Below are 22,983 nucleotides of genomic sequence, written 5' to 3'. Positions count from 1 at the left end.
CAGAAATGGGCTCTGATGAACCGCTGGTTCGCGAACCACAAAAAGGCCCAGTTTGTGCTGAACTTTGGTTCGTATTTTGGTTTGTGCCCATCTCTACTGAGGATACTTAAATCTGGAGATTGGAGCCATGAACAGATAAGACAGATCTTCCGACACAGGTTGGGTGAGTGTGGAGTGATGCACAGAAATGGTGGTCACTTAGAACCGGAGCTCCTTACCTGACCTGCCACAAAGCTGCCAGCACGAAGCAATTGTAATGGGGGGAACTTGTGGAGGCAAAATCAAGCCTCCAGCCATTGAATCAAAGTCTGTGAAAGACTATCCCCCCCCAACCCCAGAGAGCCCAGAGATGGGCAACAAGAAGAGCCAAGATGGCTGCCAGAATGACTTAACACTGAAGAACTAGATTCCATTAGCAAAAAACACCTAATGGAGCTTAAGGACAAACTGGAAAATGCATCTCTGATAAACTGAAACAACTACTCCATCCCATTGTAGTATCACTTACAGAGATCAAAGAATCCTGAAAGAAACTGTGCAAACAGCCAAGATGGCACTCGTGCTAGGACTCACACTACAAGATGAGATTCAAAACCTCCAATTTTCCACCTTAAAGGCTCACTTCCCTACAAAGATTTTAAAAATCTGTTTTTCAAGACCTATCTGCAGAAACCCTTCAAAAGCTAGAAGTTCTCAAACCAATAATAAAAGCCCTCAATGATGCCAACATTTAATTATAGATGGAGTCTCTTGTCTCGACTCACTGTCTTTCAAAATGGCAAAGTGAATCACCTAAGCAACCCAGAAAATGGCAAATCTTTTTCGAGTCACTAAACTTAAAAAGCACAGACAACAATGATGTTAGAGAGCAGAAAGAATCACCATGGAAGACCTCCAAATTCAGCAAAACAAGCAAGCTTCCTGTCAAGTACTCTTCTTAAATAATTCTTCAACAACACTACCTACTCTCTCAGCCAACAAACATTGTTTGGCTGGAAAATGTTAGCTGTTTATGGCAATATTCTTTCTCCCTAAAAATTTAATAGCAGCTGTGGGGGGAGGGGTACCAGTATCTTAGCCTCCTTTGTTGTTTTTGATCTCTTGGTAAGAGGGGTAAATTTTTCCATGTCTTCCTGGTCGGATGGGTTGATTCAGGTCCTGAGGATCTACCTCGAGATGAAGGTTGAGTTGTTGGCTGTGGCGAGTGAGGAGGGCTACAGTTTAAAATGTTCTTGTTGGCAGGATTATGATTTTCTTGTTATATTTGTAGTACTGTTAAGTATGGTAATCCATGCATTATCCAACATAAAAATCTGTGAGCAACTACTATGCATGCAGAGATATCTTAGGGCTATTGAGCTCATCGCTTTAATGTTCCTGAATTTTTTCTTCATTCAGAATCTCTTCAAATTGGATAAATTTAAAATTGTGTCTATGAACTGCAGAGATTTGAACAGTGTCATCAAACTCAAGATAATCATGACCACGTTGGTCAAGCAGCATCCAGATATCCTCTTCTTCCAGGCTTACCAGGGATGGGGTGCAGCCCCTGCCTGTGAGCCAGCATGGTCCATGCTGGCCAAAGGGCAGATGCCCAAAGAGCTGTGCATGATACAGCTGTTACAGGGGGACTTCCAGCAGCCCATGCCAGGGCTCTGTACAAACTCCCTTGGCTGGGCTCCCCCCTCAAGCAAGGGAGAGTGTGGTTGCAGGTCAGGGTGACTGGGTGCTCATTCTCACAATTCTCTGTTGACAGAAAGCACAACCCCTTGACTGTCTTACTCACAGGATCATAGCTGCAAGCAGCCATGGGAGCAGACCATCTAGCTGCAGATGAGTACTTTCTCGCTGGCGGGGCATGGATCATCTGGCTGCCAGCAACATCTGTAATGATGGAGCTGCTGCCACTGCTCCCAGCAACAGACACCCTCCCCAGAACGTGGTAGACCAGGCTGGAACTTGCACAAGGATGGGCCTCTTGCTGTCATGGAGGCCAGGAAGTATGGCTGTTCCAGCCTCCAATGATCCTTCTTTACTGCCATTCAAGCCCAGCCCAGGGAGTGGTTCTGCAGGCAGCCCACATCTTATCTTTGCTCCTGTGAAGGCAGCATGAGGAATGGATCTTACAGCTCCAACTGCTGCGCAAACAAGCTCTGCTCCCTTCCTAGCAGAAGAACACTGGCAAGACATCCTCTCCACTTTTCGCAGTTCAATAAAGTCTGTGCTGAACAACAACTCCCTCCCTGTCTGTTTGCTTGCCTCTGAATGACAGTTGCCCCCCTCTCCACTTCCTGGTAAGGATGCCCTTTCACACCTCCCAGCAAATGGTTTCTGGCTCTGGGCTGGGACAGATAGGGTAGCCCCAAAGGCTCCAGGTACCTCTGCTGCCGGTAAGAGCACGTGTCCAGTGGCACTGTGGAGGCTCCGGCCCTGTACAGCTTTCCTTTCTCCTCCTCCCTCAATTTCACTAGAGGCAGTGAGATGGGATTTGTAGTGTTGCCCGTGTCTTGCAGGGTGAGGGTGCGCTATAGAAGACTCATTCTCCAGCAGTCAGCACTTCTGGTGTCTGATAAGCCAAGCAGAAGAAAACCACTGCATGCAGGGCGCAAGGTTGATGCCAGGAGAGGTACGTGTGGAGCGACATCCTGGGATCTCAGGCACTCCTCCTCCACAAGGTCAGACCACCCCCCTTTTGCTGTTTACAAAGGCAGGGATGAACTTCAGGACTCTGATGCAGGGGATGGGATGATGGCCCCCAGAGCATTTTCTTTGGTCCTGTAGGCCATCATTCCACTCTGGGGGACATCACCCCAGGACTGGGGCATGTCTCTCAGGGTCCCATGATTCATTTTGGAACCCGCCCCCTGCTTGCCTCTAAGAAACTTCTTCTAGACTTGAGGGGCTGATCCTGAGGGCCATTGCTGCTCACCTGGTCCCTCCGCCTTCCTGGTCTTACTTTTCAAGGAGGGGGTCATGTTTCTCAAGAGTGGCAGTGGAGTTTGCAAGCAAGCAGAGGTTCAGCTGCCAGCCTAGCCCTTGCCAGAAATGGGGGTTGGGTGAGCAGATGGACAGGCACCCTGTCTGCACCTTCAGTGCCCTTCCCCCCCCCCAGACAGGGCTCCTCTCAGGGTAGGCACCTCTGTTGGGGTGCAGCAAGCCCAGTCGTGGGGATCTCCCTGCCTTGTGTACCTGGTCTCTGCAGGGCAGGGGAGTGCAGCGTATTGGTAGCTGACAATGGGGGAAAAGCAGCCCAGCCCATAGACTGGCTACATCTTTCCCTGCCGCTCACAGAGCTGTCATCTGCAGCTGCCCTGCAATTGGTGGATACTGCCAGTGTTGCCTGGGCGATTATAGAACATTTTTTCCTGGCCATGCCTTGCTGGACGTGGCTTGCCAGCATGGCTCCTGCAAAAGTCCTTAGGGAGTGAACCTGCGCCACTGTAGTTACATGGATGCAAGTGCATTGGTGCTGAAATGGGTCTCAGGATTGGGCTTGTGTGAAGTCTTGCTTGTGTGAATTGCCTGCCAAATTTGTATTAAACATTGCATAAATACTATTACCTGGCTAATTACTGTTGCCAAGAGATGGACTAGATGGATCCTTGGTCTGATACAGTAAGGAATGTTTGCTAAGTTCAATTAAAATACCTGTGTCCAAGTTAACAGCCTAATAGTTGCACTGCTGCCTTCAATATTGTCTCTTGACAAGATACGATGGGCTGATCTTGATGCCCTCAATTCATGAAAGCAGTCGACAAGCCACAAACTATGTGATTACATATATTTGGGTGGGTAGAGAAAGAATGCTAGGGAAGAGTTCATCTGTTAAAAGATAGCAAGGCAGAGGATATTAGATAATTTAGGAGTTGCTCAACCATACCCTTAACAAGCATTAACAACTGAAGTTTCAGAGAAGACTGGAAATTTTTTAAACCTCATGGTTTGGAACAGGCAATGTAGCAATATTTATAGTAACTGCTTGTTCTGTCATGAACAAATTCCAAGCTTTCAATTATCCTGTGCTATAATGATTCCAAAGCAGCTAAGGGGTGGTGGTGGTGGTGGAAATGGGCATATTATTTTAAAGGTCAATAGTGAATGTTCTTAATGTAGTCACAGAACTTGTGCTGTAACCTTGTTCTTTTGTACTGCCATTCAATCCAGAAGTTTAACTACACTGTAGCATGAATTGCAGCAGCATCCTTTAGACTCTAGAGACCATTTGGCCTTTTAGCCAAAAAAATACCACAAGCTGTAATCGTCTTAAAATCCATACAAGATTCTGTAGTCTAGTAGGCCAGGAAGAGAATACCATTCCTGAACATTTGTTATTATAACCAACTAAAATATTGATACAAGGAACCAAAACACAGCAGCTAAATCTGGAATTAAATCTTCGAACTTTGCCAGAAGTTCAGCATGTGTTAGCATGAACCTTGGCAAGTCTTCTCTTTAACCCTTCAGATTTCCACTTCTCACACAGGTAGCTGCAGTTTCTCTGTATTTTAATCCAATATAGGACAATATTTGTCCTCCCCCACACCCATATTATTTCCTGAATACAGTTACACACTGAAATACAGAATGTGTACATTCATGATTAGGTAAAGTGCATGTCTGTAACAAAGTTAAAATAAGCAACCTTCCAACACAATTTGAGTCATTCCCTAAACTTTGAGAGACATTCTACATGTGCATACTCAGTCTTTACCCCTGAAGGGAAATGTACATCTTGTGTGCTCAGGTATGTGCTCCCCTTTTTTAAAAAAATGAAAAATCAGCCCCAAGGCTCAGCAGACTGTACTCAAAATAAGTGCTTTAAGATAACAAATGTAGACTAGAAACAGATAGGCCAGGATGCCAAAGATCGCCTTCAACAAGGCTTTATTCTCTGTGCTCTCCCTAAAATCTCCTCCTGGAGTCCTGTGGACTTCCAGAATGGTACACAATATGTGAGGAGCTGCAGCCAGAAAGAAAAGAAGTAAGTACCTTTCCTGTCAGAAACACTTAGGATACAACCCAGTGCTTAATGCTGAGATACATGTGTTTATAAATTCTTGCATGGAATACCCATTTCTATTATGTTTGTGTGTGCTCGTTAGCCACAGCCAATCTTACCACATCTATAAACAGAAACAAACTCTGTGCGCAGTATCCCACTGGTTACCAGTCTGTACACAAGCTTGCTGCAAATTCATACATACAAGTGCTTTCTGTGTAGTTTGTGCCTTCACCTGAATCTCCAAAGCCATCAGTTGGCTAAAATCTTTAGTTGCTTCTGTGCGTTTTTAAAAAATACACACACTATAAGTTAATATTAGAAAGTTTAATAAATTAGCGTTCAAGCTTTAATTCTTTCAATTATGGTAGTATAAAAGCTATAACATTATATAATATTCTACAAACACTTTGTACAGATTTCTTTTATTTGTAACAAACAAGTTCACAGATTACCTTCCAGGCAATTCAATGCGTATAAAATATTGCTGTTGATCTGAGTTTGTGCGGAATTTCTTCATATTTGCTACTCGTTTAGTTTGTATAAGCTACCTAAATAATTGTGTAAACTTGTTAAGCCACACAATAACAGACAGACTGTTGACTTGTTTTTATTATATTTAAGTAAAAATATATAAAGTGTTACAAAACAGGTCCAATTAAATTGGCTTAAATAGCTAACGTTTACTGACTGTAACAAAAGAGAAAATGAATTGGATCACTGGAAGGAAAGGTTAAATTCACTAACACATGTAAGTCTTAAGACAGAAGAGAAAGAAGATACAATAAGCAGCTCTTACAGGATATCTAAGACACTGCAAGAAGGTCCATCTAATACTGTACTATGGCAGAGACAGACTCCCTAGTTCTTGCTTTTCATTTTTTTTAAAAAAATAGCCAAGATTCTTGTTCATTATAATTACAACTGCACACACTCTAGGTAGTAACATTAACTACCACTTTATCTGTCCATTGATTTCTTGCATAATCCAACTTGTGGTTATAAAGAGGCATTTGCCAACATGTTCAAGTTGGAAACACCCAGTGTATAAATTAGACTGATGTGGCCAGTCAAACGCACTTAAGTACACTTCAAAGCTTGTTGCAAGTTGCTTTCCTGGAGAAGGATTAGCACAGTGTGTAACCTGGGTTGACAGTATGCCAGAAATAAATGGGTTGCAGAGTGTCTTTCCTCTAACACAAACCAGGGATGCACTTAAAAGTCCTAGTAGACACTGATGGTTTCATAGCTACAACGTTCCTCCACACTTTGCTCCTGGCAGAGGTACTGTGTTCTTAGAAATATTCTTCCTCTTCATCAAAAAAACCATTTTCCAGAGCATACGCACAGTCTGCACTTGACACAGCTTGGCAGGCACCTTTGTATTCTTGAATTGATTCATAAAGGGAGTAGAGTTGACACAGTAATGACATATCTAGCTGCCGGAGGCCAACCTTAGAGAAGAGAAACACAGCGTTAGTATTTAGAGCTTAATTTTACTTGTAAAATGCTGCCCCATGCATATTTCTTTCTCCACAATGAATAAGCCCAAAAGAAATAGTGTTGTACCTGACAATTATGCAATACAGCAAGATTACGTGGGAGATTGCACCCTACTGAACTAACAAGATGAAACAGCTGCGGGGAAAGTGACATTATACAGGATGCAATGTGGCAAAACATTCCTAATGCTTAAATCATGGTACCATGCCCTCTTTAATAGCCAAGGATCCCTGTAATCCTAGGCTGATATACTGTTTTATTAAAGGGAAAAGAAACAAAGTCAGATCATCGCTTTTTTGTGAGGCCAACACAAATGGAAAACTAAACTTTAGGGGTCAGACCTGTGCCTCAGAATTAGCCGGACACTGATTTTATTGTTAAGCAGGAAGATGAGGCAATGCTGCATGGTCTAGTGGCAGGTGGTACCTCAGACTTTCCCTCTAAAGCTGCTTCTCCCCAGCCATTTTCTCCCGGATTACATACAGGTATGTCCCCTGATGTTTGCTTCCCCCTTAAAAAGAATGCAGACATACTGGGCAATGTCTGTGTAAAGCAAATAACAATCATAACATTGCTGTCATTTTTAGTCCAACTTTCCTCACAAGCATCCTAAGGGAAAGTGTTCTACGACATCAGAGTTTGCCTCGCTAAAGAGAGAGAGACTGGAAACACTTATATTCTTAAACTACCCAGGAGTAACAAAGGGACAATGTAGACTAATTATTTCTACTTATTCTCAAGGCTGCTTCCCATGATACACAGTGTTGGCTCCTATGCTTCTGTCAACAAGGCAAAGTCACGGAAGCAATTTATCAGCTTCTCCTTCCTCAGCCTCCTGTTCCCCCTGAAATATCATGTGGCTTCCTTCCACCCATGTGAGTTCTTCTTACTACAGTTCCCTCCATACCATATTCCACTTCCGCCCAGTACTGGTCTTTCAAGGGATGCAGGAGGCTGCTGGAGAAGGAAAAGCTGGTGAAAATTGTTTCCACAAACTCACTCTACAGACCTAATTACAGGATCCAAAACTCTGTTTCTACACAGGGGTGTTCCCTGGAAGGGGTGGGTCTACTTTATGTTGTTTGGAAGTTGACATGAATGTTCTTTCTGCTGTGATTACACAGACTGTACTGTGAATACAATAGTGAAATTAGTTTTGGGGGGATCTTTTTAAATTAGGTATTGCTAGACTGACCCCATATGGGAGGATTCCCCCTCCCACCCCCAAAACTAAGAAGAAAATTATGCTAATATCACATTCTGTCTTGCCTCTGAAGCCCAACAGAAACTTGCACACACCCAGCATTTCCCCTGAACTAGACACTATGTATCCAATGTTAGCATGCCAGAGATTTCAGACCACGCTGGTGTTGCACTGGTGTGCTAACATTGTACATGAAGCAGGACTGAATGCACTGTAGTTAATGCTGGGAGCAGGCAACTAAGGTCTTCTGTCCTGCCACCATCTCATTCAGGAAGATAAGTCCTTTCTGCCAAATTCAAAATTCTTCAGATCATAGTATATTGCCTTATTCAGCCTTACAAACGGATACATAACCAGATATTAACTTCTTGTCTGCCCCTCAGGAAGAATTCCAGCAAATGGCAAAATTAACTTGCAGATCTGGCCTTCAGTATTAAATATACATAAGAAAACGTAGGCAGAGTAACATTGCATCAGAGGTGATCAACAGCAGCAGGTATTTGAAGGGGGTGGCAAGCTTGAGAAGCCAAACAAAAGATGGGTGTGGAATGAATAAGACTGGTAGGATGGCTGTCAATTAGGTTCCCTCTAACGGGGAATCTTCCAAACAATAAGGACCGCATATCTCAATATTTTCACTTAGAAAACATAAGATTTACAGTAGAGGAATATATTCATATCCAGTTGGGGTTTTTTTTACCTTAGATGTACAGTCTTATATCTACACAAAAAGCTACCTTGGCACTTAACACAATTTAGGACATTTTACAACATAAGCCTTACAAACAGGCTCAGTAATTACCAGGAAGATGTATCCCATGAACAAATCTTTGCTATATTTACTTCTACAAATAGTGTTGCTGAAGCCAACAGATATATCTACAGTTGCAAATTTAGGTAGACGTACTTAGTATTGGCTTGTGTTGTGTGTGCACGTGTCCACGTGCAGATCAGAATTTAATGACTGCAGCTTTCTCATCAAGCCATAGTTTGTCTTTTCTCCTGCCTACAAGTTAAAGATCCCAAACTTTAATTCTGGATCTGAAATCCTCTACTCTCTTTTCCCTTGCCTCCACATCTTCTCCATCTTTCTACCTCCCGCCTTCTTATTCCCTCTCCCCTCCACCCCAATTCCTACCCATATAAGCTTCCGTTCCTTCTTGCCACTCAATAGTCAGGAAAGATTATATTTAGTCCATGTCTAGCGCTGCATTACCCAAATTGGTCCCTGTGTAAAGCCAAGCATGTGAAGCACATTCTGTACATGTGTAGAATTGGAACATGAGTCCCAGGGTAAAAAGGGATTAAGTCTGTTGTATAGACAATTCCCAGCAATAAATTTCTCAGGGAACCAAGACAGATATTTAACCAGCAAATAACATTATTACCCTACCCAAGATATAGAAGAGAAAGAGAGGGAGTGAGATGGCAGTACAGGACAGCAAGACTAAACCAGTTTGGTGTAGTGGTTAAGAGCACGGGACTAATCTGGAGAGCTGGGTTTGATTCCCCACTCCTCCACTTGAAGCCAGCTGGGTGACCTTGGGCTAGTCACAGCTCTCTGGAGCTCTCTCAGCTCCACCCAATTATGATATACTTTGTAAAGCGCTCTGAGTGGGCATTAAGTTGTCCTGAAGGGCAGTATATAAATCGAATGTTGTTGTTGTTATTATTAAACTACTGAATGACAACAATATGACAGAAAGTTATGTATGACAGTCCAATTTTTAAAAAATCACTTTAGTGCAACCATAGTATTGAGCTGTATTACTTTAAGCTAAACAACCAGTTTTAACCCAAACTCTTTTCCTCCCACAAGAGAACACATAGGTTAGGGCTGCCCAAAAAAAGATCCAAAGGTGTGGAGGGATAATTGGGAACCATTTTCAGACAGGAAGGTAGGAGTCCCTATTTTGGGGTGTGTGACAAAGCCTGCTGATGGTAAGAAACATCAACTGAAAATGAGTAATAGCGAAGACAAAAAGCAGGTAGGAAGGTATGAAGAGTTAAATTAAGAGATGAGAGAAGGAAAAGATCTCTGCCTGGCTTGAAGAAATCATTCAGTGATTTTCTGATCAAGGTGATAGAAGAAAATCCAGGAGAAGAACCAACTACCGAAATGGAGGGACTGACATAGCCTTCTGATGCATCTGGATTTACCTGGGCTCAGGGGAAGGGCTGCTATTAGCCACATTTGGTGCAGAATAGGATCCATGATGGCATTGGGCCAAAAGTACAGGCTCTGGCACTGATAGAATTTGGACTGCACTGTGACTGGTGCAACTTTAGGATCTGAGACCACATTGGTGAGAGGGTCAAGATCCAGGGAGTCATAAGACAGTTCAAATATTCTAGTGTAAAAGGGTGCTAGGAAAGAGCACCAGGGTGATATAATGAGACCAGGAGGTGTGTCTGGCCACACTTTATTGAATTAGCAGGGGGGAAGGTATGAATGACTCAGAGCTGCTGACAAAAGTTGATGGCTTATGATAGAATTACCAGAGAAATGTGTATTTTGAGGGAGAGTGAGAGTTTATTATCCTGTAAACCAGGGTCATTATTCATGGCCACAGGTGTGAGAAGTTTTGGAGGGTCGTACAAAAGATCCTTGATTAATGTTCCCCAGGAGTATGAAGGCAGTTAAGGAACTTTATCTTGAAAGCACCTGGTGAAATGTGTGCCTTAATCAAGAGATCTTACCTTGAGAGTGAAATGGATGGACTGATTAAAACATGTTTACCCTGCCTTTCCTCATGGTTCAAGATAGCTTGCAATAATAGATTAAAAAGAATTACAGTTAAAATCAAAATAACCCCCAACTTCCTCCCTCCCTTAAAAGATGCCTGCCGCTCAGCCCCTCTCAGAAACCCTGGCAAACAGACATGCCTTGCAGTGCCTCTCAACCTCCCAGGTGGGTGCTCCCATCATTTCTCTAGAGAGTCCATTTCACAGAGCAGGAGGCAGAATGGAAAACAACCATCGAACAGTTCCAAAGTATCATCGTTCTTTTCTGTTACGTAGATGCAATGCTTTACCTTCCACTGAGATGAAGGGCCATTTTAATAGACCCCCCCACCACCACTGAGAAATGCTTTTGTACTTATTGTAAAGATCAAGTTGACTCAATTGCCCATATCCTTTTTAGTTGTCCCCGATATATCTCACTCCATAATCAATACATTACTCCGTGGACTGACCTGCTACAGGACATTGCAGAACAACAGAAATTAAAGATCTTACTATCAGGCAAGATAAAAAAGGGTACGTGTGATTTAGCCATATTTACCTATGCAGTTATAAACAACCGATGGGCCATCCCGAGAGGTGGGATTGCCAGCAGATGGCTGCCTGAAGATACAAGGTGTAAAGGACACATGGAAGAAGACAGTCCTTTGAATATGTTGGTCCCAGGTAATGGCAGGCTTTAAAAGGTCATAACCAGCACCTTGAATTGAGCTCAGAAACAGACTGGCAACCAATGTAGTTGTTTTAAGACGCAACATATGTTCCCAGTGGCTATCCCCTGACAATAGTGAGGATGCTGCATTCTGGACCAGCTACAGTTTCTGGGCTGTTTTCAAGGGCACATACACATAAGAGTATGTTGAAGCCATCCAACAGAGAGGTTATAGAAGCATGGATCAATGTGGCCAAATCAGCTGAAACTAGGTAATGAGGTGGTTGGTGAACCAGATGCAGTTGATAGAAGGCACTCCTGGACACCATGCCAGCCTGCTTTTCAATGAGCAAGGCAGGCACCCTAAATGATTCATCCACACCTCTGACTTTGGAAGGCTAGAGGATCTTGCATGCAAAAAGACAAGGTCTCCGTTGGAAGGAGTCTATGGGGCAACAACTGCACCATGTTCAAACAGCATTTATAATCCCTACAGAAACTGAAAATTAAATTTCCACTACACCACATTGAAACAAATTAGTCTGATGAATAACCCTATGTTAAATAGTTGCAGAACCTTCAACTGCTATGTTATCTGCTTCCCAAAAATATTCTACCAAATACTGGAAAGTACATTCTAAGTACTGAGAATCTTCTGAACGGCTTGAGGCATGTGATACCTTGCTACACTTTTGAAGAACCTCTCCGGAATACACCAACTAGGAAGACACAATCCACAGCCATCTACAAATTCTAACAATATGTTTCCCCACACTAGCACTGGATATATTTGAGTCATATTGTGAATTTAATTAGTTGCAGAAAAACATCTTGCACCAGAAAAGAGTACCAAGATGGTTTGATAGTACTTTTCCCAAGGACCTTACACTTGTTGGCAGCACTGTCCCACCAGATACTGTGAGGAGAAAATAGCTTTTAATCACGTCTTGAAATAGCCAGCTTTAGAGTGTTAACATGCGGTGCATATTCATGAACTCTGACAAGCCAATTTTAAAGTTGCTTATTGCTCATTAGAACTTCCTTCCTCCAAAAGAATAAGGAGATAGCTCCAGACTATTTAACTTGGGTATGCCAGAACAGCATACATCATTGATGCTTAGAAATTTAATGTCAGATTCAAAACAAAGAAGCATTATGCATCTAATCATTAAGCCTTGCTCTGCGGTGAGCAAAATAGCTTGTTCCCCTCTAAGATTTCCCTTCCTTGTTAAAGACATCTTTATTACTTCATAGCCCTTTACATTACTGTAGAATTTTAAAGAGGCTTTTGTGGGATGATGAAACAAGTGTTAACACAACATTGTTTTTACTAAAGGCTATCCTTGATTTTCAAAGTTCATTTATCCCATTTTATATTTATGTATATGCTATATCAAATATTTGTCAGTATTTCCATTATTAATCTATCCTTTCACTCTAAGAAAAATGTGTTCAGTCTTCAGTGTCAAATGTACAACCAATGTCAATCTATATTCAAAAACAACAATGAGAGAAGCAAAACCCATCAAGTCAATTTAACCTACACTTTAAAATGAGGAAAGTCAAAAGTGAGAAATAAACAGCCTGCTACAGAAAAGTCCCAGTTTCTGGAGTAAAACTGTAACTTTTATAACAACACACTGAAAACAGACTTGTGTAATCTACAACAATCAACACTTACTTCTAAAGAAGAATAAAAAATAGATTCCAGCAAGGATAGCATTCTGAAAAAATTAAGGTGTGACACCACATCCTTTAATTTGAGGGCAACAACTTGAGAAAGTTATTTTAAATTAAATAAAGAGGAACAAGAGAAGAAATGGGTGGGCGGGGGACTGAGAAGGGACTAGTAAAAGGTGCGTTTTGAACACATACTTCAGATCTTATCAGAAGCCTGTAAAATGTTTCCTGGCTTGCCAGTCTGCTTTCTCTGAATTACATGTTATCTTGCTACAAAAGAGAAGTGTTTCAGTCACTAACCCTAGCCAGGTTTCAAATAAAACAGAAACAACTTGGGTAACCATCACAGATGTGCATCTAAAGAAAATTCAAGTCATTCTGCACACCCAAGGAGCCATATATTTCTTCCAACAACAGTTCCCCTTGCCTCATAGCAAGCTTTTTTAAACATTAAAGTAATTTAAGGACTGTTTGCTATACGGCATAGGGACCTGCTGTTCGAAGGAGGGGGAGGAGCAGAAACAAAACACTGAGTATGCCCAAAATTTTGGGTAAATCTGAAGGCCCCAAAGTATATTTCTGCTTAATCAAAAAATAGCTTCTATTATCATGTTGACTCACTAAAGAACAGGAACTTTTGATATCTTGCATGATGATGTGATCAAGTGGCATTTTCTTGTGTTTCCTGAAAACCAATTTAATGCTCATATTGTACATATCAAGCACACACAATGGCCAATGAAGAGTTCTGAGAAATGTAAAAATTTGCTCACTACTCTGCAACTTTTTGATAGTCTTGATAAAAGGCATTATATTACTATTGTTTATGGACTTTTTCCCTTAATGGATCAGCACAGCTGTCTGTATTTTTTCTGGAATTCTTAAAATACTGTTTCTGTAATCCCTACAACAACTCTAAAACGTAAGCCAGTACAATTATACTCATAATAATGCAAACATGAACTTGTAAGAGTTGAAGCACAGATTCTCAGGGCTTTCAGATCATATTTTAACTTGGATACTAAAGCAACAGCAAATTAACATCACTAATCATGCTGCTTTTGAGGGTAAAGAGACAAGAGGAAAGGGAAAATATGTTTCAAATCTAGTTCCCTGCCCAAAAGTTCCCTCATCATTTCATACCAACATGAAGCTAGACACGGCCATCATGAAAACGGGGGAGGGGTGTGTGTGCGTTCAGCATACTCCACCACAATTGATTCAGAGTTACAAAGCCTCCTAGGGGGAGCTGCGAACTGTTAATTTTAAAAGTAGGATTTGCTTAAAAGGTCAGTTTATTAAGAGATGCCAGAGTATCTGTATCTGGAAATCAGAAACTATGGTCTGAATACCCTTCTCTAAAACACCAGATAGACAAATACTTCATTGTGGTTACTGAGGACTATTAGGTATCCAGAAAAAATGTTTTACCAGTGCACCTTAGAAACACAGAGTACACAGGTAAAAACAAAAAGCTTTTTAACCACATACATCAAACAGCATGCCTCTCTAGTTGGTGGCCACCAGAAAGCATATTTTCCATGTCTTTGGACTGGCTTCCCAAGGGAAGTTTCATACAACACAACCCCTACTGGCTTTCCCTGCTGATGTACAGATCTGTAAGATTTTTTCCCCGCTGGTCTTGTTAAATGCCTCCATGCTGGTGATGCAACCTGTTGGCTTGTACATTTTTATTGTTTCTCGTGCTTTTTAGACTCTGTATTGTATGCTGTACTTGTACTATTTTAAAGACCCAGAGGAGTTAGCTGTGTTAGTCTGTAGTAGCAAAATAGAAGAGAGTCCAGTAGCACCTTTAAGACTAACCAACTTTACTGTAGCATAAGCTTTTGAGAATCACCGTTCTCTTTGTCAGATGCATCTAAGGAAAAGAACGGTGATTCTTGAAAGCTGATGCTACAGTAAAGTTGGTTAGTCTTAAAGGTGCTACTGGACTCTCTTCTATTTTAGACGTGTCCCTCCTAGGGATACAACAGGAGAGAAGAGTGAGCCCATACTAGCAACAACTGTTCGCTGAGCATACACGTTATGGCAAACACCTTTTTGCAGCTATGCAGTGTGTAAAGAAGTATGTATGTGGGGGAGGGGGGGTGAGCTCTGCACTTACTCAGAGGAATTGCTGGCATCCCGAAACTGAGCCCTGCACTTGCAGTCAAAGCTTGGAAAGAAATCCAAGCTCCAATTCATATACATACAAGTTCTGAGGAGTACACACAGAGCAGGGGGTGGGAGCTCGGCCCCCTCTACCTATCGACTTCCCAGGCCCAGGAACTCGGTAGATGCGCCCGAGCGGCTGGCCACTCGCTCGCTCACGCCGCGCACTCACCATCTCTTTTCGGAGGAGGGCCAGCGCCGCGTCCAGATTGGGGGGCTTGGGCGGCCGCGGGGACCCTCGGCCCCCTCCGCTCCGGCTCAGCTCATCCTGGATCCGAGATTTCTGCGCGTAGAGCCGCTCCAGGTCCCTCCAGCGCCCTCCGGCTCCGCTCGCGCCGCCTCCGCTCGAAGAAGAATTCAGCAACCCGCTCAGACTCTTGGGCAGTGGAGGCAGCCCCGCCGCCCCACCGCTCAGCGGCAGCCCGGGCCCGCTCATGCTCCTGAGCCGGACAGTCCAGACAACTGCGGAGGCGAAATCCCCGCTCCGTTCCGCCCGCTGGAGCAAATGGGGAGCCTTCGCTCCGGCCCTCGGCTGCCTGCCCGCCTCCTTCAGCAGGCTCCGCCCCGCGGCCCTCGCCTCATGAAAGAGAGGAGGCGGGACCAGAGAGCTGAGGGCAGAGCCTGTGAAATCACGCCGGTGAGTGCCAGCGAACGCTTCCGACCCACACCTCTCCCAGTCGAGCAAGGCTTTAGGATTGCTTAGTCGCTTTGGGTGTTAAGTATCTTAACAGAACCGGGGATCTCCCGCCCATTCGAAGTGTGAACTCATTTAACAAAACTAGTGAATGGTCCCTGTGCTTTTCTGAGAGGATCTGAATTTCACATAGTATTTCCGGCATTTCGTGACCCCTTGACCAACCTGTTTGTGTTTCATTTTGCTCGTTGCATCCGCAGAAGTGGGCTCTAGCCCACGAAACCTTAGCGGTTAGTCTTTTAAAGTGTCACAATTCATTATCAAGGAGGAAAAGGTAGCTAATTTTATGCTGCTATATAGCAATAATAGGAGGAAAAAGAGGATGGGGCACCTGAAGGGAACTTGACCCCCACCCCCATGATAATTGTGTAAGTTTTTGAGTACAGTTCAGCTCTGCAGTTGCAAAAAATGGAAAGATGCATACTTTCCTTTAGTTAGGCAGATCTGAGGTAAAAGGAGTTGGGGGTGGCGGTGGAATGAGAGGAATATAAAGCAGACGTAAGTGGTATTTGTGCAAGCGTTTAAAAAATTTATCCAGACAGCTTTTTCAGGCAAAAAGAAAAAAGCAGCTCCTTTTCTACAATTGAGCAGACACTGACAAGATCAAGGCTCAGTGACAAAACATCTATTTTGCATGCAGAGGATCCCAAGTTGAGTAATCAGTATTACCAGTTAAATGGATTGGCTGATGTAAAAAACCTCTACTTGTTGAGACCCTGGAGAGCTGTTTCCAGAGTACCCCAGTCTTGTCCTGGCCACAACTCTCCAGAGACTCGAGCAGAGGCCAGTGCCAGCTGGACCGGCTTTGCAATGAAGCTATATAAAGCAATTACTTCTGGCAGCAGATTTCAAAAAAGGGGTGCCGTTTTATTATCTCCAGCCTGCATATCTATATTTCACTGAAAGAAGTTGGTAGAAACAGTGTTACGTTGACTTTTCACTCCAGTACAAAACTCTTTAAGTTTGATGCTTAGCCATGCTACCTGAGAATATTTAATTGGTCCCTGGATGGATCCCCTCCTGCTCCCAACAGAAATCCCACACTAATAATATAGGTACTGTATTTTTATGTATTTATTTTTGTTCTTTATAGTCAGCTTTTCTCACTGAAAACCTTGAGCTGAGCTTGGTAACTGATGTGTAGCTAATGGAGATACTGCAGAATGAGAGCAATAAGCGTGCTTTGCCTAGCTCCTGATAATAATTGAGCAGTGGTATTCTGCACCAACTGGAATCTCCAAGCTGTCTTTGAGGGGAGGCCTATGTACAGTAGTCTAGTCTGGACATTACCATGGCATGAATCCAGGTGATTAGATCAGCCATGTCAAGATAGGGGGCTCTCTTCCAGGCTAATCTGAGGTGGAAGAAGGCATCTTTTGCTGCTGCATTAACTTGCTTCTCTAGCAGCAATGCTGGATCCAATATAACCCCTAGGTTCTAGTCTTAACTGAATCTATGAGGGCCAACAACCCCATGGAAAGAGAGAGAACACAATGTCCATCAATATTTCTGCTTTCCCAGCATCACTTTCATCTTGTCTGGGTCCAGTTTCAATTTGTTTCCTTTCAGCCATTTGACCACAGCTGTCAGGCAACAAATCAAGACTTCTACTAGGGGATTTGGATAGTGAGATGTAGAGCTGGGTGTCATCTGCATATTGATGGCATCCAGTTCCATAACTGCAAATGACTTCTCCTAAAAGCTTTACATAGAGGTTGAATAGCATGGGGGGATAACATTGCACCCTGTGGAACCCCACAAGATAATTCCCATACTGAAGATAGATGGTCTCCAACAGAACAGTTAGAACAATATATGTTTAGAACACTGTTTATGGTCTGTCTGTCCTTGTTTCTTCCCTAGCCATACTCAGCTATATAGGCAAGCAGGGAGCCATCAAGGACTGAAAACCATAATAGTTACATCAGCCCTGAGCCCGCTGATGTGGGGAGGGCGGAGTATAAATCCAATAAATTAAATTTAAATTAAATGATCAAAATTATTTTTTCAATATCTGAGGGCTAATTAGATGTGAAAGAGAGGGAAGGGCATTATGTGTAAAGCAGTTCATAGAGAAAATACAGTGGGCAGATGAAGGAAGATAAACCATGTCCTCTTACCCTCTTTACCTTGCTACACAGCATTTCTCTTAGCCCAGCTCCAATGTCCACACACACACACATACTTTACACATGTAGATATGTAAATAAATAAATGTGGACCCTAAACCATCATGTCTAGTTTGGCTCTCACTCTCTAATCTTCTATACAGATAGATAAAAATCATGTAAAAATACATTTAACATTTCATAGTTCTTGTAATAGTGGCAATTAAAATGGAATGTGTGTTACTCTATGTTAAAACAGCTGGTATTCCAAATAAAAATGGAACTCTGCTAAACTTTGCATAGGCTTATTCTAGCAAGATCTCATTTTTCAAAAAGGTATGCATGCTAGATCAAACAATATACAAAAGCATATATAAAGGTTTGGATTTGGAGCAGACATTGGTATGGTAATGATTATGCACCTCACCACTAATAAGTAGACATGGACACGAATCGAAATACAAATCAAATTTCATGACGAATTGTGTTGATTCATGTTTCACGAAACTCATTTTGTGGGGCTGCAGTTTTCACAAAATTCATGACTTTTTGGCCTGATTCATTCAATTCGTGAACAATTCATGATGCCAGACAGGCTGGGACCGATCCATTGATGTCCTAGGCAACATAGGCCTGGAATGTCTGCAGACCTTTTGTTGCCATTGGAAACCCCAATCTTAGCCCACATAACCTTGAAAGACAGCTCTCCTTGCCAACTGGAGAGCTTCCATTCTGCCCTATACAGCGAGGAGCAGGGGGGTTAATTCCCTAGGCAACTGAGATGAGCCTTCTGTAGCCATGGGAACACCAATCTCATCCCTCCTAACCCTGTTAAGCAAGTCTGTCTGCCAACCACAGACCTCCTGTTCTGCTCTATGTGAGTATTTGTTATATAAGGCAGAGCTCTCTGCCTTGTACTTTTCAGTCCCAGTAGATAGAGGGAGAGGGAGGACCTGTTGCTGGGATTGGAGTGAGAGAGAGGAATTAAGCTTTTGGCTGCTGCTTTAAAAAAGATTGAAAAACCTCTTATTTTCAGCTCTTGGCCTTGCTGGGAAGGTCTTTGGGTGAGGATGCCTTTTTTCCTCCACCCCACCCCGCCCTTGTCTCAGGCCTTTGCCTTGCTCTGGGGCCTAGCTTGACTGAGGCTTCCCTTATTTTTTCTTTGCTTGTCTTTGTTTCTTAATTCTTTCTCTGCTCTTTTGAGGGCTCACACTCTTGTTGTTTCCTTTGGTTTTATTTTGTGTACCTCTCCCACCTGGGCAGGTGTCTGTGTGGTGGTTTTGGGGCCCTCCCCCCAAGCCCAGTCTCTCTGGGTATGAAGGGGGCTGTTGAAGTGCCCCAGGTTCTGATGAATCACAAAACTAACTAATCGTATTGCAAAATGGGAAAGTTTTGTGGAAGTTCATGTTTTGCGATTCATGGAACATGACGAAACATAAAACATACAAGGGGTATGGAAAGTCCACTTTCTCTGGTTGCCCCGAAAGGGGCACAGTATTTTATCTGTTTTTATCTGTATTTTATCTGTTTTTATAATTGATTTTAAGCTGTATTTTAATCCATGTTGTACCTCGCCATGAGCCCGCTTGTGGGGAGGGTGGGTTAAAAATAAAATTAAATAAATAAACAAACAAACTTTGGTTTTGTTTTTTTACTGTTTCATGCCCATCTCTACTAATAAGACCTATTGCATTTAGTAATGCATAATTCTGGAACTTTGGTCTTTGTCTGATACAGTCTTTCTCATATACACAGGAGTGGAAGTTACTGACAGTGCAATCCTAAGCAAAGTTACTCCAGTCTAAGCTCATTGATTTCAATGGGCTTAGACTGGAGTAACACTGCTTAGGATTGCTCTGCTAGTTCAAGCTGGTATGGAGGAATGGTAAAAAAGGCCAAAGTGGTAACACCCCAGCTTCTGCTTTGAGCTTCCTGAGAGAAATTTAAATTATTTTCACATCTGGATACATGTACATATTAACACTTGCACAAATCAAGATGTTCCACTTATCAGATAGACTTTCTGAATAAAGCTTTTTTTTAAAGGCATAGATGTGTTACTTCAGGATTTTTTAATTTGTTCATTGCACAAAATTGGTATTTCATCATTCAGTGAAAGACAATAGCCTGTTTCATTCATAAAGTATGTTTTCCTTTGTTTTACAACTCATTTTGTATGAAGTCACTTGATTTGGTCACAGGAAACAAAGGAAATGGACTTTAGTGACACATGTGGAATCCGGATGTCTTGTTGCAGGAAACAGATAAAAGCTCAGGAAGCTGTTGTCTGAGCTGAGGAACATAGGTATGCAGTAACATTATTCTTTTGGAAATGGACATTTAAATGCACCCAAATGATTAGCTAGATTTAAAATATGCTGCAAAACCAACAGAAGAACATAACATTCTTTGAAAGCTGAGAGACATCGGTGTGTCTAAGGGAAGGTGAAAGAATGAACAAAGGTATATCAAGTGCATATGTCTTGTTGTATGGCTCTATAAATATATCACCCACCTATCACGGATCACCTGTTTGCACATCCCCTTCTCCTTTCCCAAACATCAAAGGAACTTGCAGGGAAAAGATATTGTGCAGCATCCAGCTGTACAACCAGTGATGTCTATGCATCGCATGAGTATCATCAAACAGATGATCAGTGCACAGAGTTGATGGTGGGAGCAGACAGACACACCTGAGATGAAAGCCAGTAGGCAGAATAAAATGGCATTTGTTGGGAATGAGATCTTAGAGAACATAAGAAAAGCCTGGCTGTATCAGACCAGCGGTCCATACAGTGGCCAACCAATTGCCTATGGAGGGTCAATAACAGGACATAATGGCAGAGGCCTTCTCTTGAAGTTGCCTCCTGGCACTGGTATTCAGAGGTTCACTGCCTCTGAATGTGGAGGTTCCCTTTAGTCACTGATAGACCTAGCCTCCATGACTCTCCTTAATCCCATTTTAAGGCTACCTGTGCATGTTATTTAAATAAGCATTCATTGTGTAAAGAAGTATTTCATTTCTTCTGTCCTGAATCTACTGCCCATCAGCTTCATTGGGTGCCCTCAAGTTCTAGTATTATGGCAGAGGGATAAAATTTCCAACTCTGCAATTTTTATTTTTTTATTTTGGAGATACAGCAACCAGAAAGGCACATATATGATGCAGCATCATAGATTGCTATGGGGACAATATATTACTGGTTATTTTCACCTTTTCATTTTGAGTGTTCAATTGCACGAAGGAGGTATCTGATATTATTTTTCATATACCTCTTCGGGACAAAGCCTGTTTGGTCTTCATGTATTACCTCTGAGATACATCTTTTCAATCTTTGAGTCATTATTATTGTAAATATCTTATAATCCATGTTCAACAAAGATATAGGCCTGTATGATTGCGGTATTAATGGATCATTCCCCTCTTTATGTATCAAAGTTATATTTGCTTCTTGCCATGTTGGAGGTAAGATCTTCTTAGTTTGTATCTCGTTCTTCACTTTTTGCGGAGGTATAGCCAATATATCCTCAAAAGATTTGTAATAAGCAGTCGTGAATCCACCCGGACTTGGAGCTTTTACAGTCTTCAAAGTTTTGGTTGCAGAATTTATCTCTTGTATCATTATTGCTTGATTTAAGATAATTCTATGCTCATTAGTAAATTCTTTGATTGGTGTCTCCAATAGATATTTCTCCATCTCTTCTTCATTTATTGATTTTTCTTTGTATAGATTGGAGAAAAAAACTCTAATTTGCTCTTTCATTTTCTGATCTCTGTAAATTACTTGATTGCCTTCCCTAATTCCCAATATCCTTCTCTGACTTTCTTCAGACAATACACCAAATACCTTCCAGGCTTGTTTGCAGCTTCAAAGTATCTATGCTTTAAATACTTCAACTTTTTCTGAATTTCTTCTGTATCCAGTAGACCCAATTTGTTCTTCAGCTGCTTAATTTCTTCCCATTTTTCTCTATCCCTTGTTCTTTTATGGTCTTTTTTCAATTTTGGGGTTAAATTATTTCTTGCTTCTAACTTAATTTTCTTCTTTTTGGATGCTATTGCCATCAATATTCCTCTTAGGCTTTACTTTCTTCCCAAATTGTTATATTTCCTTTGCTACTGAAGAACAGTATCCTTAGTTTTCTTCTGTGAAAAGGTAACTAATATATCTCTTGGAAGCTTATATCAAGTCATGTACTTTGAGTTGATCCTGAAAAATGTGTTCAATTTCTGGAAAATCTCCCTGGACTTTTACATAATTTTGAACCAACTTTCGAAATTCATTCTCAAGATCCTGAAGCCCAATTGATTCTGGAATACCACAAAATCTGAGATTCTTACACCTGAGTTGAATTTCTAATGACTCTATTCTTTGTTCAGCTTCTTTTATGGCCACTGCCTGTTGTGTTTGCAGTGCTTCAATATGATCATATGATTCCTTCAGTTCCTTATGTTGTTCTTTTATCTCTTGAATGCTTTGTTTATTTTCTTCATTTTTTTTGTTATTTCTTGCAATCCAGTTGAAACTTCAGCCTTTAAATTTTGTAAATCCTTTCTAATTCCAGAGAAGGTCTTTTGGTGCTACACCTCTGAAGATGCCAGCCACAGCTGCTGGCGAAACATCAGGAACTACAATGCCAAGACCACAGCTATACAGCCCAGAAAATCCACAACAACCAAGTGCATTTATGTTTGTTGATGCTGAAAAAGCCTTTGACAATGTCTCTTGGAAGTTTCTTATGAAAACACTGCAAGGAATGAACTGCAGGATTGAGTTTTTGAATTGGATTCAAAGTATTTATACCAAATAGCAAGCTGCAATTTTAGTTAATGGTTCGCTTACGAAAAAGATTGAGATAACAAAAGGAACATGGTGTCATGACCCAGCCCCAGACTGAGCTCTTGCCGCCCACCAGCGAGTACTCATCAGAGGAGGAGGACTGCGTTGGGCAGGCAAATCCCACCCCAGACGAAGAGGTACCTGTGGAGTCGGCCATGCAGCAGCCAGAGGTACAGCCTGTGCCTCCCAGGAAAAATGCTGGGGCCGAGGAAGCAAGCAATGCACAAACAACCCCGGCTGCCACTTGGGGGGAGACATCAGAGCCAGCTGCCTGGAAGAAGGGTTGGGCATGAGAGGTTGTTTGGCAATGGCACCACAGCACCCGATTCCAAGCGCAGAGACGGCTGGAGCTGATCCAGAATGATGAGGCAGGGCAATCAATGGA

General features: G+C 42.2%; 1 protein-coding gene across 1 annotated transcript; it reads right to left on the bottom strand.

Annotated features, from left to right (window-relative positions):
• Positions 1–5,311: 5,311 nt before the first annotated feature.
• FAM89A (family with sequence similarity 89 member A) lies at positions 5,312–15,465 on the bottom strand. The gene is made up of 2 exons (XM_054987874.1): positions 15,128–15,465; positions 5,312–6,453 (listed from the first exon to the last, which is right to left on the bottom strand). The coding sequence occupies exons 1-2, from the start codon at positions 15,389–15,391 to the stop codon at positions 6,295–6,297; spliced, it is 423 nt and encodes a 140-aa protein (XP_054843849.1). The 5' UTR covers positions 15,392–15,465; the 3' UTR covers positions 5,312–6,294.
• Positions 15,466–22,983: the final 7,518 nt, after the last annotated feature.

Source organism: Eublepharis macularius, chromosome 1 (genome assembly GCF_028583425.1).
Source record: "Eublepharis macularius isolate TG4126 chromosome 1, MPM_Emac_v1.0, whole genome shotgun sequence".
Lineage (NCBI taxonomy): Eukaryota > Metazoa > Chordata > Lepidosauria > Squamata > Eublepharidae > Eublepharis > Eublepharis macularius.
This window is presented reverse-complemented; position numbering and strand designations above follow the sequence as displayed.

What these genes read in the sequence shown, in the direction of transcription:
- FAM89A (XM_054987874.1), bottom strand. Translation starts at nt 15,391, where the DNA reads ATGAGCGGGCCCGGGCTGCCGCTGAGCGGTGGGGCGGCGGGGCTGCCT. An exon ending in CCCTCCTCCGAAAAGAGATG is followed by an intron (nt 6,454 to 15,127) that starts GTGAGTGCGCGG and finishes CTCTTCTCTAAG; the next exon opens with GTTGGCCTCCGGCAGCTAGA.